Source organism: Mustela nivalis, assembly GCF_964662115.1.
Source record: "Mustela nivalis genome assembly, chromosome: X".
Lineage (NCBI taxonomy): Eukaryota > Metazoa > Chordata > Mammalia > Carnivora > Mustelidae > Mustela > Mustela nivalis.
Window position 1 is genome coordinate 28,816,044 of NC_139040.1, and position 14,523 is coordinate 28,830,566.

At 46.2% G+C, this 14,523-nt stretch overlaps 2 protein-coding genes across 3 annotated transcripts in view; one reads left to right on the plus strand and one right to left on the minus strand.

Annotated features, from left to right (window-relative positions):
* Positions 1 to 3,021, plus strand: part of LAMP2 (lysosomal associated membrane protein 2) — a 39,682-nt gene extending 36,661 nt beyond the window's left edge. Inside the window, exon 9 of the mRNA XM_082716266.1 lies at positions 627 to 3,021. Coding sequence (XP_082572392.1) covers positions 627 to 769 — 143 coding nt within the window. The 3' untranslated portion in view covers positions 770 to 3,021. The remainder of the gene's footprint in view (positions 1 to 626) is intronic.
* Positions 3,022 to 11,661: 8,640 nt separating this feature from the next.
* LOC309855724 (testis-expressed protein 13D-like) lies at positions 11,662 to 14,050 on the minus strand. 2 transcript variants are annotated; one of them, XM_082716272.1, is made up of 3 exons: positions 13,164 to 13,998; positions 12,768 to 13,053; positions 11,662 to 11,943 (listed from the first exon to the last, which is right to left on the minus strand). In XM_082716272.1, exons 1-3 carry the CDS (start codon positions 13,798 to 13,800, stop codon positions 11,925 to 11,927), a joined length of 942 nt encoding a protein of 313 aa, XP_082572398.1. In that variant the 5' UTR covers positions 13,801 to 13,998; the 3' UTR covers positions 11,662 to 11,924. The 2 variants fall into 2 exon arrangements, with proteins under 2 accessions (XP_082572398.1, XP_082572397.1); XM_082716271.1 differs by having other exon boundaries at positions 12,768 to 14,050.
* Between the last annotated feature and the right edge of the window lie 473 nt (positions 14,051 to 14,523).

The window sequence follows — 14,523 nt, forward strand, 5'->3', positions numbered from 1 at the left end:
GTTCTGTCTGAGCCCAGAGCTCAAAATCGACATACACACTGCCTTCCTGGCAGTCCCAGAATGGACTACGATGTGTTGGATTCTATTACTCTTCTAGGTCCCTGCTCAGCTACAAATAATCACGTATAAGCTGGCAAGCTAATGCCCATGTTGGGGGAAAAAACTATACTGCATTCTCTTGATCCTAAGTCCTTTTTAACTTAAATTTTACTACTCCTGCAGAATTCTTATTCCTATGTTGATGATCATTGTGGCAAGGGAGAATGGGAGTGGGAAAACATGCAGGCGGGGTGCTATGTGTAGATGATGGTTCTTTCCCACAGTGTCATTAGACAACAAAACATAGAATCTTCCCATGTTAGGCAAGCACAGATCTTGTTCGTCCCTTCTGCTTTTTGTACTGAGGAAATTAGGTATCTGAGATGAAGTAATAATAATGGGAGATATTGGAGGATTGGTTCCTTAGAAATATTTGGATGGATATGGAGAAAATACGGACATAGAGGTAATGCTGTCAAAGACTAATCTGTGTTCACTTTTGAAATGCTTTATTTCTTGTTTGCTCGTTGCTGCTTAATTGCCTGCCTTACTAATTTCCTTGCTCTCTGTCTGTTCTTTTCTAACAGCTGAAGAATGTTCTGCTGACTCTGACCTCAACTTTCTTATTCCTGTTGCAGTGGGTGTGGCCTTGGGCTTCCTTATAATTGTTGTCTTTATCTCCTATATGATTGGAAGAAGGAAAAGTCGTACTGGTTATCAGTCTGTGTAATCAATTAAATCTAGTGCTGTTTTTTTGCTATCAGAAGTTACATTTCCATTGGCTAGATGCCAGGAAATTCTGTGCAGCCAATTGTTTAAGATCTGCTGACTAACCTCAGTGAATTGCTAGCTAACTTGGGCATGAGTAGCACTTACGTAAGAAAAAAAAGTATTAGGACCAATTTCTTCTTTTTTTTTTTTCTATTTTTTTCTTCCTTTGCTAAAGTGTTATCAGAAGAAAAATTGTGGCTTAGAATTTGTTTTTTAGTAAATAATGATTTTAAGCCTCTGGATTCAATTACGAAAGCATTTTTACTGAAGAATAATTTTATATGTTGCAGCTACTTGTGTTTGCTACTTTGGTTGACAGTGTTTACAAAATCAAAGCTGTTAGAGAATTTAACTTGCTTGGGGAAATAAATTCAAGAACATCCCTGAATTCCTTTTTGTTGGTGGCAAGCAGAAAATTTGGTTCATAATAAGACTTCCTTTCCTCACCTCCTGATCAGGATTATTTAAATCTGTTTAGTATTATTCTGTTTAAAAAAAGTGAGAAAGAAATGGCTTCACAATATGTGCTTAATAGCAACAGTCTGCCTGTTTTCTTCATTACTGTTAGTGGCAGCTATATTTCAATAAGGATGTCTTTTTTTTTTCTTTTTGCCTTCTGGAGTTTGGAATATATCGATTATCTCAGACTTGATATTTATGCTGAAGGATGAAGTAAGATCTTCAGCTTTTTTTTTTTTTTTTAAGTATTGCTATAGGATGGGTTATGGTTTTTTAGGGTTATAATTTAGATTTTTTTTTCCCCTTAGAGCCTTAACTTACTCAGTGAATTCATCCTCCACCAAAAAACCCCCCCAAAACATTTCTGTACTTTGTGGGTCTCCTGCACTCTCCCATTGCCTATATGAATAAGTTCTAATTGACATTTTTCAATGTATTGATTTCTTTTTTTCTTGCAGCAGCAAGTGCTAACTCTAGAGGCTAGTGGGCCCTGAAGTGTCCTCAGTCAGATGGCTGCCTAGCCAAAGCTAGACTGCGATTACACTGTAAATTTGTTGATCTTGATAGAGACTTACATCCCGATAGGGACCTCTCACGGCTCTGGCTTCCGGAGTAAGGTACTGGAGACCGTTCATCCCAGGGCCACTTGGTTGGCTAGGCTGTTGAATTGCCCTTCGATTTGGAAGCGCAGGGCTGTATTTCTCTAGGGCCCAAATGGCTACTTTGCATAACTGTTATTAGTATAAGGCAGATGTTGATTTTAACCGGGCTGTTTTTTCTCTAACTAAAAACAGAAGTCTCCAAAGATCTGCCTTCGCTTCGGAAGTGTTCCATGGATTACAAAATGAAGCCTAAACCTTAAATAAAGTTAGTTTGCTATTAAATCCAAGGATTCAGTCCCAGTCTACCTCTCAGCCCAGTGCAGTGCTTGCCACTGTGTTGTTGCTGTTAACTGATGCCAGAACTCTTTGCCAATAACTAGAATTAGAAATTTTGGTTAAAAAGGAAGAGATTTCATCAAGATCTTTCTCTTCCAACATGGCATAGGGTTAGACTGCTCAGTTACATCTCCCTTAGAACTCTCCAGCTCTGACTTGCAGATTCAAGCTCTCCTCTATTTGCTAAGTATAGAAAGTTTTCTTTTAAAATGTTCTTGTGTGAAAACAATTGCTTCTTTGTTATTTGGTCAAAATGATGGCACTGTAAGGAACAGTGGCTTCATTTCAATAAATATTTTTGAGATGATCGGGAAGCCAGATTATGTAAATCAGCTTGTGTCCTTGCTAAGTATATGAGCTGGAAATTCAGATACATAGAAAATGAAGGCTTCACTTAAAAGTTTCCTACCTTCTCGGTAGGAGACTAAGAGCACTAATTTTTCATTAGGTATCATGGCTTTATCTTAGGTAATTAGCAGATGTGTTTAATTCTTGCTTGAGAATAAAGATTAAAATGCAAAATATTTGTGGAGGGTTAAAACAAAAGCTGCTTTAATTCCAATAAAATATGGGAAGGCCCCAGATCTGTGAACTGAGGATTCAATTAGTTTTGCTCACTGAGTTCATTTTTCCGTCAGTATGACAGTGGATCACACAGTAGGACTTGGAACTCACAGACAAAAAGGATTGCTTTTCACCTAAGTTTCTTTGGAAGAACTGATGTTTGTTTGCTGTGACCTAAAGTTTTGGCTATATCAATTTAATGAACTAACGGAACTGGCAAAATAAAGCATACTGTGGTATTCCTGTTTAATCTGATTCGTGTGATTTTTAGACGAGTGGGTTCAGAGATAATAAAGGTTACACAATCCATATCACTATGAATAACTTCATTTTTACTCCGTGTGCTCAGCCTTAAGAGCTTGGATTGATTTGCATGATCTAAGTTCCTCAAATTCTAGTCTCTTGGATTGTCAGTAGGAATCCTATGATTTCATAGGTCTGCAAATGAACCCAGTGCCACCGGGAAGAAGGCATTAGGGACCTTTAGTATAGACACTTCAACTGTGGGGGACTATGTGGTCATGAAAATTCCAGGAAAACACTGAAAAGAAAATGTGGAAATCAAACATAGAAGAGCTTCTGAATAAATGGACTTCCAGCATGTGTCTGTTTTTCCTTAACAAACAGCACTCATTGTGAAGTTCACTCCATTCCGAGCAAGATGTACCTCCGGGATATGGCAGGGGCAGCAGGGGAGAAGCTACCCGTTTTCCACAGGTTCCTTTAAATTTCTTGTGACCTAGTCTGATGCCCACATGTTCTATCATTGGGTTAAATGACAACACATTCCTTTTTACGTTGGGCGCATTGCGGGTGGCAGATGGAATTGAACACTCATTCTCGCTGTAGCTCCTGAGTAATAGGGCTTCGCTTTCTATTAGACATTTAATGGCTGTTAATTAAGTTAAAAAAAGAAAAAGGCCTTACCTGCATTTGAGGGACTGGCAAGGGTGTTCTTGGTAGAAGCTGTCTTCACTGACTATATTTCACAGTTCCGCACCTCGTGAGACCTCGGAAAAAAACAAGCACTTGGACGTGGCTGACAGAAGAGTGGTTCTCTCTACGTGGTGGGGAGGGTTACTGTGTATCTCAAAAGCCCACTTGGGGGAAGAAAAAAAGTCAACATGGGGGTTCATCTTTTTAAGCCCAGTGTGTCTCCTCTGTCTAGAACTGTCTTTCGGACTCTGAGGAAATGTTTTCTTTTCGCTTTGCTTTTACTCTCTGTGTGTATTTTGATGGCAGCATAAACTTGAGTCCCTTTGTTTCAAGAGATCTGCGTAAGATACAGGAAGCCTCTTGGAACATGATGCATTTCTAGTAGGAAAAAGCTATAGTGGCTGTTAGCCGTTACAGAGCCGTGCACTTGACACACGTTATTGCATTTAATTCTCGCAGCTACTCTCTGAGGTAGTGCAGTGTGGTTCCCAGTTCACAGATGACGTGACAAGCTTGGCTACTTAACCAAAGTCACACACAGGAAGTCAGTGACGAACCTGACATTTGAGCTCAGCTCTGTCTGCCTTCAAAGACCATGCTCTTAACCACTGCGCATTCTGGTTTCTAAGGAACAATAGATTTTTAAAAAACAACAACCATATGCCTTATATTAAATGGTTAGAGAAATCTGGCTCCTGTACTCTTCTACCCTGTGTGTGGTCATCCTAGAAATGGTCTTCAATATTCTTAAAATAACTTGAGTTTTGTCCAGCCCACTCACGGGGCGGATGGATGCTGTGGCCACACGGCTTTTGAAAGATCAAGCCAAGGCCCGTTTGTGCTGTGCCTCCTTAGTAATGGGAAGCCCTGAATGTCACTTTCTTCCAGAGGAGCCTCGTCTAGTTTATTCTGATCACGTATCATCATTCTGCCCTCAAACTGTTCTGCACCGTGAATCATTTTGACTGTGCATTAGTGTGTTTAAGAGACTAAATGGAACTGTCTCTCTCCTCACTTTGCCTAAATTAATGCCATCCCTCCCCCAAGCCGTCCCCCAGCTTTAAGTGCCCTGTAGCCATGATAGCCAGAAGTCCTTTCTAGGTGGTTCTGAGCTCCGATATGCGGTTCCTGCTTTCAGATGTAGAACCTTTTCGAGAGGATTTAAGGAAATCTGTACCCACATACTTCAAATTTCCAGCCCCCTCTGCAGGGTCCCCCTTTCTCAGCCCATCCACTGCTCTTCTGTACTCACGCCGCTCCAGCCAGACCGGCCCTTGGGCTTTTCCTCCAAGTCTCTAAGGGTGCTCAAGGCCCCCCTCACCTGCTCTGCCTTAACCTGGAAAGTTCTTCCCCTAGCTCCCCTCAAGGCTCACCCTGCCATCCCATTCAGTTCTCTTTTCAAATGCCCCCCAGCCAGTGCCACATTCCCTGACCACCGTAAAAATAGCACCCCCTCCCGCCTCCGCTTCTCGCTCCCCTTCCTCTGCTTCACTTACCGCTCATCTCCTATCACCATCTGCAAACCACACATTTTGCTTGTGAACCTAGGTTTCATGGATGGCTACCCCTACAAGGGAAACTTCCGAGAGCTGGAATTTTTGCTATGTTTACTACTCTGTCCCAGTCCGGAGAATGGGGCCTGGCACATCGTTCACACGGAATAAATAGTGCTTGAGTGTATGAGTGGTCATCTTGTGTCCTAGCTAAACATTTATTATGCACTTACTATTTTATTTCACCAATTCTAAGATGCAATCCGTTGTAAGATAAATATGCCAATTAAACTGGTTGTGAAGGGCTCCGGGGTGGCTCAGCCTGTTAAGCGTCTGCCTTTGGCTCAGGTCATGATCCCAGGGTCCTGGGATGGAGCCCTGCATCGGGCTCCCTGCTCAGCGGGGAGTCTGCTTTTCCCTCTCCCTTTGCCCCTCCCCCTGTTTGTGCTCTATCTCTTTCATGTTCTCTCTTTTTCAAATAAATAAATGAAAATCTCAAAAAAATAAAATAAATAAACTGATTGTGAGGACCCTATTGGTGCCAAAGGTATAAAAGGTATAAAGGTATAAAACACATACAAATGAACAGATGCAGATGAAGATGAAGATGAGACTTGATACGTGCCAGGGGAAGAGTGCTGGCCATGGATTCTACCCTCTGCCTTTCATCCACTGAACGCATCTGGGATTCAGACCCAAGTAGTCGAAGCCCATCAGTCCTCTACCATAGCAGCCTCCCCTTGGCATGACCTGCTGGTTCTTGTGTCATTTTCAGTTCCAAAACCAGAAGTCAGAGAGAGAGAGCAAGAGAGGGAACACAAGCAGGGGGAATGGAAGGGGAAGAAGCAGGTTCCATGCTGAGCAGGGAGCCTGATGGGGGACTCGATCCCACAATCCCGGGATCATGACCTGAGCTGAAGGCAGATGCCCAACGACTGAGTCACCTACGCGCCCCTATAATTTTGACTTTTAAAGGAAATGATATTTAGCCTTCACTTTTTAAATGCTATATGGTAGAGTATTGTAAGTGTGTGAGAACAGAATTTGAATCCTGGCTCGTACAACAGAGTGGTGGTATGACCTTGGACTTAACCTCTATGCCAAGGTTTTTCCGTCTTTAAAATGGAGATGATAGTGTTACCCATCTTTTAGGGTTGTTTTTTTTAAAAGATATTATTTATTGAATTGACAGAGAAAGAGCACAAGCAGGTAGAGCAACAGGCAGAGGGAGAGGGAGAAGCAGGCTCCCTGCTGAGGAGAGAGCTCAGCATGGGGCTCCATCCCAGGACCCGGGTCACTTAACTGACTGAGCCCCCCAGGTGCCCCCATCTTGTCGGGCTTTAAAGAGAGCTAAATAGCACAATGCCCCCAAATACATAGTAAGGCAATAAACGTGGTTTTTTTTTTTTTTTTAATGATGCAGAGCAAGGTCTTTCTAAAGATGATAGATGTTGAAGGTTTAGACAAGATCACAGACACAGGAAGTAAAGATTAGGGCTGAGAGAAAAACCTTAGGAATGGAAATTCACTCAGACTAGGTTTTTAAAAAGAGGAGTGAATTACGAAGTTAAAGGGTAAGTCTCTCAGAATCCAAATGAGGGAAGTACATCCGGGACTCAAAGGAACAGAGAGTTAAATTACGACGTTTCAACTGAGAAAATACACAGGTGATGACTCCCTGGCAAGTTTAGAAAAAGATGAGTGATAACTTGCACTGCATTTATTAATGTGTTATAAAGCCAGAATCAAATGTTAGATGGGAATTAGAATAGACCAGCAGTTTTAACAGGCAACATACAAACTCTGTGAGTGTGTGTATTTGGTAAAGATTTTCTTTTCAGATCAGTGGGGAAGAAGTATACACTGAAGCTGAGACACAAGGTTAATTACACTTAAACACCTACCTCACAATATGTACCAAAATAAATTCAAGGTTGATCAAAGACTTAAATTTTTGAAAACTATAAAATATAGAATCAAATATAGATGGCTATAGATCTTACCTCAAAATAAAGAAGACCTTCTTGAGAATAAAGGAAAAAGAAGACATGCCCGTGGAAAAGATCTCAATATATAAAAACATAATACTTCTGATCATCGAAATACCACCTGGCAAAAATTTAAAGAGAAACTACAAACAAGAGAAAATACTTTCAATCGTAAGTATGACAAAGGGTTGGGTTACTCTCCTTACTATCAAACACAAAACGAGATAAGAGGAATATTCCACGAGTGAACTTGAATAAGAATGTGAATAGCTAAATCATGATAGAAGAAACAAAAACTGAATAACTTGAAAAAAAAGGTTCCATTGTCCAGGTCGGCAAAGAAATAGAAATCAAAACGAGATCTTTCAAATCGGTTAGGATATTTTTAACTGTGACATTCACTCTTGGCTGTGGTTCAGAAGACTGTGCATACTGATACGATGTTGAACGTGAAAATAAAAATTTGAAAATAATCTAAATGCCCAGTGAGATAGAAGAACTAGTTAAGTCGATTGAAACGTTGACGTGACAGAATGTTACATGGTCATTTGAAATCACATTCTCAAGATGAATATGAGACAGCTCAGGTCTTAACCGCTAAGCGAAAAATATTGGAAAGAAAGATGTGCCATGATTCTGATTTGGTAAGTAAATCTCTATCTATCTGTATCTAGACATGCTTCTCCCTTTTCTTCCACCTTCCCTCACGCTGGGTGCAGAGTCCCCCGCAAGAGGGGTCCGGATTGGAACCACTACTTCAGCTAAGGAGGCTCCAGAAAAAAGCATGTACCCTATCCTGTTCAATAGATCTGTATGTGCAGACGTGTACATATGCCTGTGTGGCTATAAAACAAAGACACTGAAGTATAACCAGCAGTCACCTCCTGGTTTGGGGATTGTGTGCAGTTTTAACAGCTTTTGATGCTTCATTTTGGGTCAGCCGAGTTTGCTTTGATAATCAGAAAAGGGCCTCAGGGAGCTAATTCCCGGAGAGGGTGGTGGGTCTGGGATTTCCATGGTGCTCTCTGGCATTCTGCTCTGAGCCTAGAGCCAGCTCGTGTGAGAGAGATGAAAGTTAGATAAGAGGACAAAGCCTCCACTCCTACCAGGACTTTCCCCTCATTTGTAGCATGTTTATTTTTTTTAAGATTTTATTTGTTTGAGAGAGCGAGAGTGCACAAGCAGGGGGAGAGGGAGAGAGAGAAGCCCACTCCTCACGGGAGCCCGATGTGGGGCTCGATCCCAGGACCCCAGGATGACATGACCTGAGCTGAAGGCAGGCGCTTAGGGACTAAGCCTCACCGACTGAGCCACCAAGGTGCCCCTTAAAGCATACTTAATTCAAAGAAAAATGCATTTATTTTATCCTGTTCCTGAGTCCGGGCACCTGGCCTGTAACTGCGCTCTGTGCACAGCTCTGTCACCCTCCAGGGCAATGCAGAGGCAAGTTTCTCATGAGGCTGTCGTTGCCTCCTGTGGTATCCGGGAGCTGCTTCTCCCCATCTCTACACTTTTCTACATGCTGCCTGCAGACGCCCCCACCGGAAAGGGTGGGATTGGAGCCATTCCTTCTGCAGCGGAGGTGAATGGGGGTAGTAGTGTAGCTGGCCAGGGGCTCTGTGCAGGTGGCGCTGGGGACAAGTCCCCCCTTCATGCTGCTCCATCTTCCGGACTTCAGCTGTCTCTGCAGGTTCCACCAGGCTGATGCCTCTAGGGGGTGTGTCCACAATCCTTTTCTTCCAGTACCTTCTTTTCTTTCACCAACACTCCTGGCCACCAAAGCTGGACTCTTGCCATCTCCACCCACTTCCTTCCCCACCAGACTGCCTTTGTGACTTCGAGTCCTTTCATTGTAGTTAATTCTGTCAGTCCCAGCATTGACAGACCCTGTTAACTGCTGTTGACTGGGAAGGGGAGAAGTTTGAGGCACTGAAGTATTACAGTAGAAAGAACATGGAATTTGGTGCCAGGCAGATTGGAGTGAGAACCGAGGCTTCACCAACTCCCAGCTGAATGATTTAGGGTAAGTTATTGAGTTGCCACATCTGTAAAATGGGAATACAATATGCTCCTTGAAGAACTGTTAGTAGAGGAATCTGTGACAGTCACAGTGGGATAACGGCCATGAAGTGTCACATGGTAGGCACTCAGCGGTACTCAGAGGTACTCGGTGGGTATCTGTTATACCCGTTACCCCATTATCACAGAGCAGAACGATAAGGGTAAGAGAAGGGAGACAACATTTTCTGGGGATCCGAGAAATTCAGTAGTTTGTTCAAGGTCACACAGCTAGTGAATGGCAGAACGGGTATACATGAACCAAGGTGTCTCTGGCCCCAAAGCCCAAGCTCTTCCCTTAAACCGAACTTACTGGCTTTACATGCATGTGCCAAGACCAGAATGAAGGGATCATTGAGAGCCAGCCTCAGTAATTCTGGCCAAAGATTTATGAAGGTTTTTACGAAAAAAGTCAGCCTTGCAATATTGGGTAATCACACTGGGCTGTGGAAAAGCTATGCCCAGGGATGAGTCTGCCTTCAGGCAGACCTAGAGACATTCCAGTGGACAGCAGAGTGAGTTGTGAAGCCCTAAATGTACCAACCATAATGAAATCTTGGGTGATTTGTTCACATTACAGTATGGATTACAAACAAAGGTTCTTGAACTTCAGCAGGCATCAGAAACACCTGTTAGGCTCCACTCCCTGGACTTCTGCATTTGTAACAAGTTCCCAGGTCATCCTGATGCTGCTGATCCAGAAAACACGCTGAGAACCACCAGATAAAAATATCCTATAACATTGCCGAGTCACATCCTCCCCAGATTCTGGGGGAGCTATCAGCACACACAGGAGTATCACAAAACCAGCCTCTAGAAAACCTAGAAAACCCAGAAAACCTAGCTTTATGTTGATGTCCCTGATGGTCCTCCCTCCCCAGTGCTGCCCTCGAGTAAGCAAGTCCTCTCAGTTACCAGGACCGAGGAGAGAAAGCTGGTGGGGTAGGGTCAGTTCTCTGCCCCATCCTTGTCCCTACACCAAGCAAGCAGCCAGGTTCTGCACCACCCTCACTTTGCCTCAGGGAACATTTGCCTTATTAACAGGCAATCTAAACCTGGATGTTTTCTAGAATCATGAGCCCCTTCATGGGATTGATTATGCATAGGAGGGAGGGGACTGTGCATTGCTGGGCAGAAATGCAGGAGGGAAATTTCTGCTGGGACCTCTGGGAGACGGGGCCTCAGGTAAATGGCTTCTCGGTGCATATAGGGAGGCTGGACACCAGGCATTCAGGCTCCCAGCCTAGACTGAAGCCCCCTCCCATGGGCCCAAGAGCAGCGGAGATGCCCACCTTCAAGGGACCATGTGGTTCAGACAGTGAGGGGAACAGGGACATTCAGGATAGATTGAAGGTCCCGTAGAAGCTCCCCCACTCCCAGCCTTGGGTAACTCACTGGAAGAGGAGAGGCCCTCTAACAGTGAATAAGATCGAAATTTCCTTTGCTTTGGTGGGAGAGTAGGAAGATGTGGGTTTAAACTGACGACCCGGAGCAAACCTGCCCCGAGATGCACACCACACAGAAGACCCAGAGGACAAGTGCACACTCTTTATTACCAGAACCAGGAAGCTTCTGACAGAGGCTGAGCTTGGCGAGCTGGGACTTCATGGGGGAATCTCAAGAACACCATTTGTTTAGACTGGAGACCATCTAACTTCCCACCCACTGGGCTCTACCCGCCTCGGGGGAGCAGAGAGCCTGCAGGGAACACACCAAATGGAAGAGAAGGGGCCCCGGGCATTCCCAAAAGGGCTTGCCCCAGTCCAGTTCTTTTTTAATCCAATCAGTCTTCCAAGAGGAGCACCATTCACAGCACCATGTCCGCCCTTGGAATCCATTTTGTTCTTCATCCATCTTGACTGGAAAGGAGCTTGGGAAGATGGTGGCCCCAAGCTGAGGGACTGAGTGCGTAGCCAACACTCTCCTTCTTCAAGAGAGCCCAGTGGTCTTTCAGACAACCGGAAAACTAGCAGTGCTTTTCAAGGGAGGAAATCAGCAGGAGTCTCGGAAAAGTCCCGCCTATCCTTTGGTGAGGCTGCTTCCCCAAGTCTTTGCCACAGCCTGTTTGTTTCTGTGGGGACTGATGTGCCAAGCAGTTTAGTCATTCAAGTCCTTCCATGAAAGTGCCTTTGACATTGCCTCCAGAATCACAGAAATAGATATTGTGTCATTTCAGTTGGGTTTACCCAAAAGCCATATTGCATGCTAGGCAAAAAACAAAACAAAACAAAACAAACAAAAAAACAACCCCAGTGTACACTGTAGCCAAATAAGGCTCTTCTGTTATCTAACCAGACTCATCTAATTGAGCTATAATGTATGCACCAGAGAATAAAATATCACTGTAGTTCCTAACTCTTACGGGGCAATCAGTAACTATTTGTTCAATGAATTAATAAACAAAATTCAACAAGCTTGCTATAACCTCTAACATTTAATACTACCTTCCCATCCACCCTTTGAAATCTGCTGCCAATCCCTTTTCCATAAGAGAAAGGTCAAATTCTAACAAAATCTGTCTGCTTCCCCCGTTTCAAGATGTGTGCCAGAATGTCTCCTTTCTTCACACTTCTACTAGCTCCAGCCAGTTGAGGTCTCACTGAGGTGAAGCCCGCTGAGAGCCAGAGGGTATTTTGGGAGGATTCATTCACACACTGGGAGCTGGAGTTTCTTCGGCTTCACACAAAGTTCCTGGAGCTTAGAGACACAAAGAACAGGTCCTCGGCTATGAATTTTGTAAAAATAAATCAAGAAACAAATAGGAACACTGCTGCAGTTTACAGCCCAGCAATCGCGTTCTGTGGGAGAAGTGGTGTTCCTAGAATGTAATGGGCATGTGTTCTAAAAGCGTGATTATTCTTAGCCAAAGACCTGCTACTGTGGGAGAGAGGAAGTTAATGAGAACACAGAAACGAGAAAAAGAAGGTTTCATCATGTCAGCCTTGCCAGAGGGTCAACCGATTGGTAGCCGCCATCCAGAGTCCACCACCTGTGAACTCAAACACAATCGGAAAAATTTTCCCTTAAACGACTCATTAACTATTCGCTAAAGTCTCATCTTTCTTTAAAGCAATACACACTAAACACAGACACAAATACATGTATAGTACGCAACTAGGGAAAGAGAGCCGCCTGTGGAAACAGCTATATCAATGTGCTAAAAATGGTCATTGCTGGATGGTAGGATACTGAAAATTTGGGGCATTTTAAATTTTTCTGTAAATATGTAAATAGAAGAGATGTAAACAGAAGATGTACATAGAAGAGTGAGTTTTTTTTTATCAGAAAGGGGCCTGCCAAGATTGGTTTTTCTTTGGAGGCTGTCCCCATTCTTTTCTGCATGCCCAGGTTTCGGGAGGAGCTAGTTTGGGGTCAAAGTTAGTATCTAGATTTTCTTGCATTTATCACAAGCCAAGTGTCCAGAAAATTGAATCACGCTCTACACCACAGGCAGCCTCAATCCCTCCTCCCCAAGTCCAAGGCAGGTTTCTCATTTTGCTGGCATTCAAAGCCTTTCTTACCATTTGGTTGCCTGGGCATCTCTCCCTGTGGCTGTTCCTTCATCAGGTCTCCCTGGCTCCAGCTGCGCCCTGCGGGGTTTACGCCAAAGTGGAGCCTGGCAGGATCTTCCTCTTGGCTTTGGCGTCTCTGGTTCCACCACATGGCTATCTCCTCCAGAGGCCTGAACGGAGGCCACATGCCAGGTGGGTAGATGGCTGCAGCAGGCATCTGGGGTGTGAACGCCGCTCCTGCTGCTGCTTCTGCGACTACCCTGGGTTGGGGAGGTGGTGGGTAGGGGAACGCCACCTGGAATGGCATGGGGAACGGCATGGGCAATGAGGGTTGAACAACCTGGGCCCAGGGACTCGGCGGCGGCGGCGGCGGCGGCGGCGGCGATCCTGGCGCGTAAAGCACACCTGTTGTCTCAGAGGCCATGCGGGCCTCCTCTCTCTCTTTCTCCTCTCTCTCTCCTCTCTGGGTCTCCGCATCCTGCTCACGCTGCGACCGGGTGGCGGCCAGCACCTCGTTCCGCTCCTCTGCATTCAGGGGCCACACCTCCGTTGCCAGCCGCTGCACTCGAGACCCGACCTGCTGGGGCTGCCTCTGGGCCTGGAGAAGCTGGCCACGCAGCGCCTCGCGCTCATCTAGCACATGCTGCAGGTCGTGCTGCACACGGCGCAACTGCGACACCACTTGCTCGCGCTCCTGGCGTAGCCGCTGCAGCTGGTTGGCCAGAGCCCAAGTGGTGGTCTCGCGCTCCTCCAGCTGCTCCTGCAGCCGCCGCACGCGGTGCGCCTGCTGCTCCTGCTGCCTCGCGGCCGCGCGCACGCTCAAGGCCAGCGCGCTCCACGAGTAAGCCCGCTTGACGGCGCGCGGCACCTGCGGGTCCGCCACGATGGACAGTAGCTCGTCCTCTACCTCGTTCCAGGGCCTCGAGCAGAAGGTCAGGTAGAAGTCGGGACCGCCGCCGTTGCTGAGCACCTCCTCGTTGATGAACACCACCACCTCGTTGTGGCGGAACCCGCTCCGGGGGTCCCCGAAATCTACAGCCATGGCCGCTGCGGCCTAGTCGGCGAACCCGACCGCCCCCACTGCTGGGAAACCACCACGGCCTACGGGTCTGCCTCGCACTCCGCACCCCCACCCGCCTCGGTCCTCCTTCAGTCCTTGCCCGGTCCTGGCCTCCCCTTCCGCGGGCTTCCTCTCTCACCCACTCGTCCTCCCGACGAAGCGTGAAGCCGGCTCGCCACACCGCCCTCGGTCCGGGCGGACTAGCGCGTCAGAGATCTGGGCTCTGAGTCACGACCGCAAGGCCTGTTGGGAACCGCCCCTCTCGGGAGAGAGCCCCCTGCTTGTCTGGCAGGAGGGCTGCGGCGCTGGGCTCTGCCCCCTTTCCTTGGCAAGCGCCTCCTACAGGGCGCCTCGGGAGAGCGACTGTGCTGGAAATTGCTGCAAGCCCAGAGGACGCCTGTGGTTCCCAAGAGCTTGGACAGCACCCAGAGGCGCGCGGAATGAATTTCTGACCTGGGGGTCAGGTGAGTGCGTGCAGGGGGCGGGGAGGGAGCTTTTTGGTTCAGCGCCCTCTCCCATAGCTCTCAGGTTCGATCCCAAACTTTCTGTAGTCCCAAGCTGTCCGTCCTCTTCCCTCTTGGTTCTAAGCAGGTGACCTTAGAGTTCCTGTCCTTGAGAAAATCGAGTGACTGAGCCGTGAAGTCCCTCAGCTTGCCTTGCTAAACCTTATCTTCCTGCCCCAGACCCTAGTCCCTCCTGTTCCAT

Coding starts and splice junctions, on each gene's coding strand:
- LOC309855724 (XM_082716271.1), bottom strand. CDS start 13,800: ATGGCTGTAGATTTCGGGGACCCCCGGAGCGGGTTCCGCCACAACGAG. Junction 11,944..12,767: donor GATGCCCAGGCAACCAAATG/GTAAGAAAGGCT, acceptor TGTGTCTCTAAG/CTCCAGGAACTTTGTGTGAA.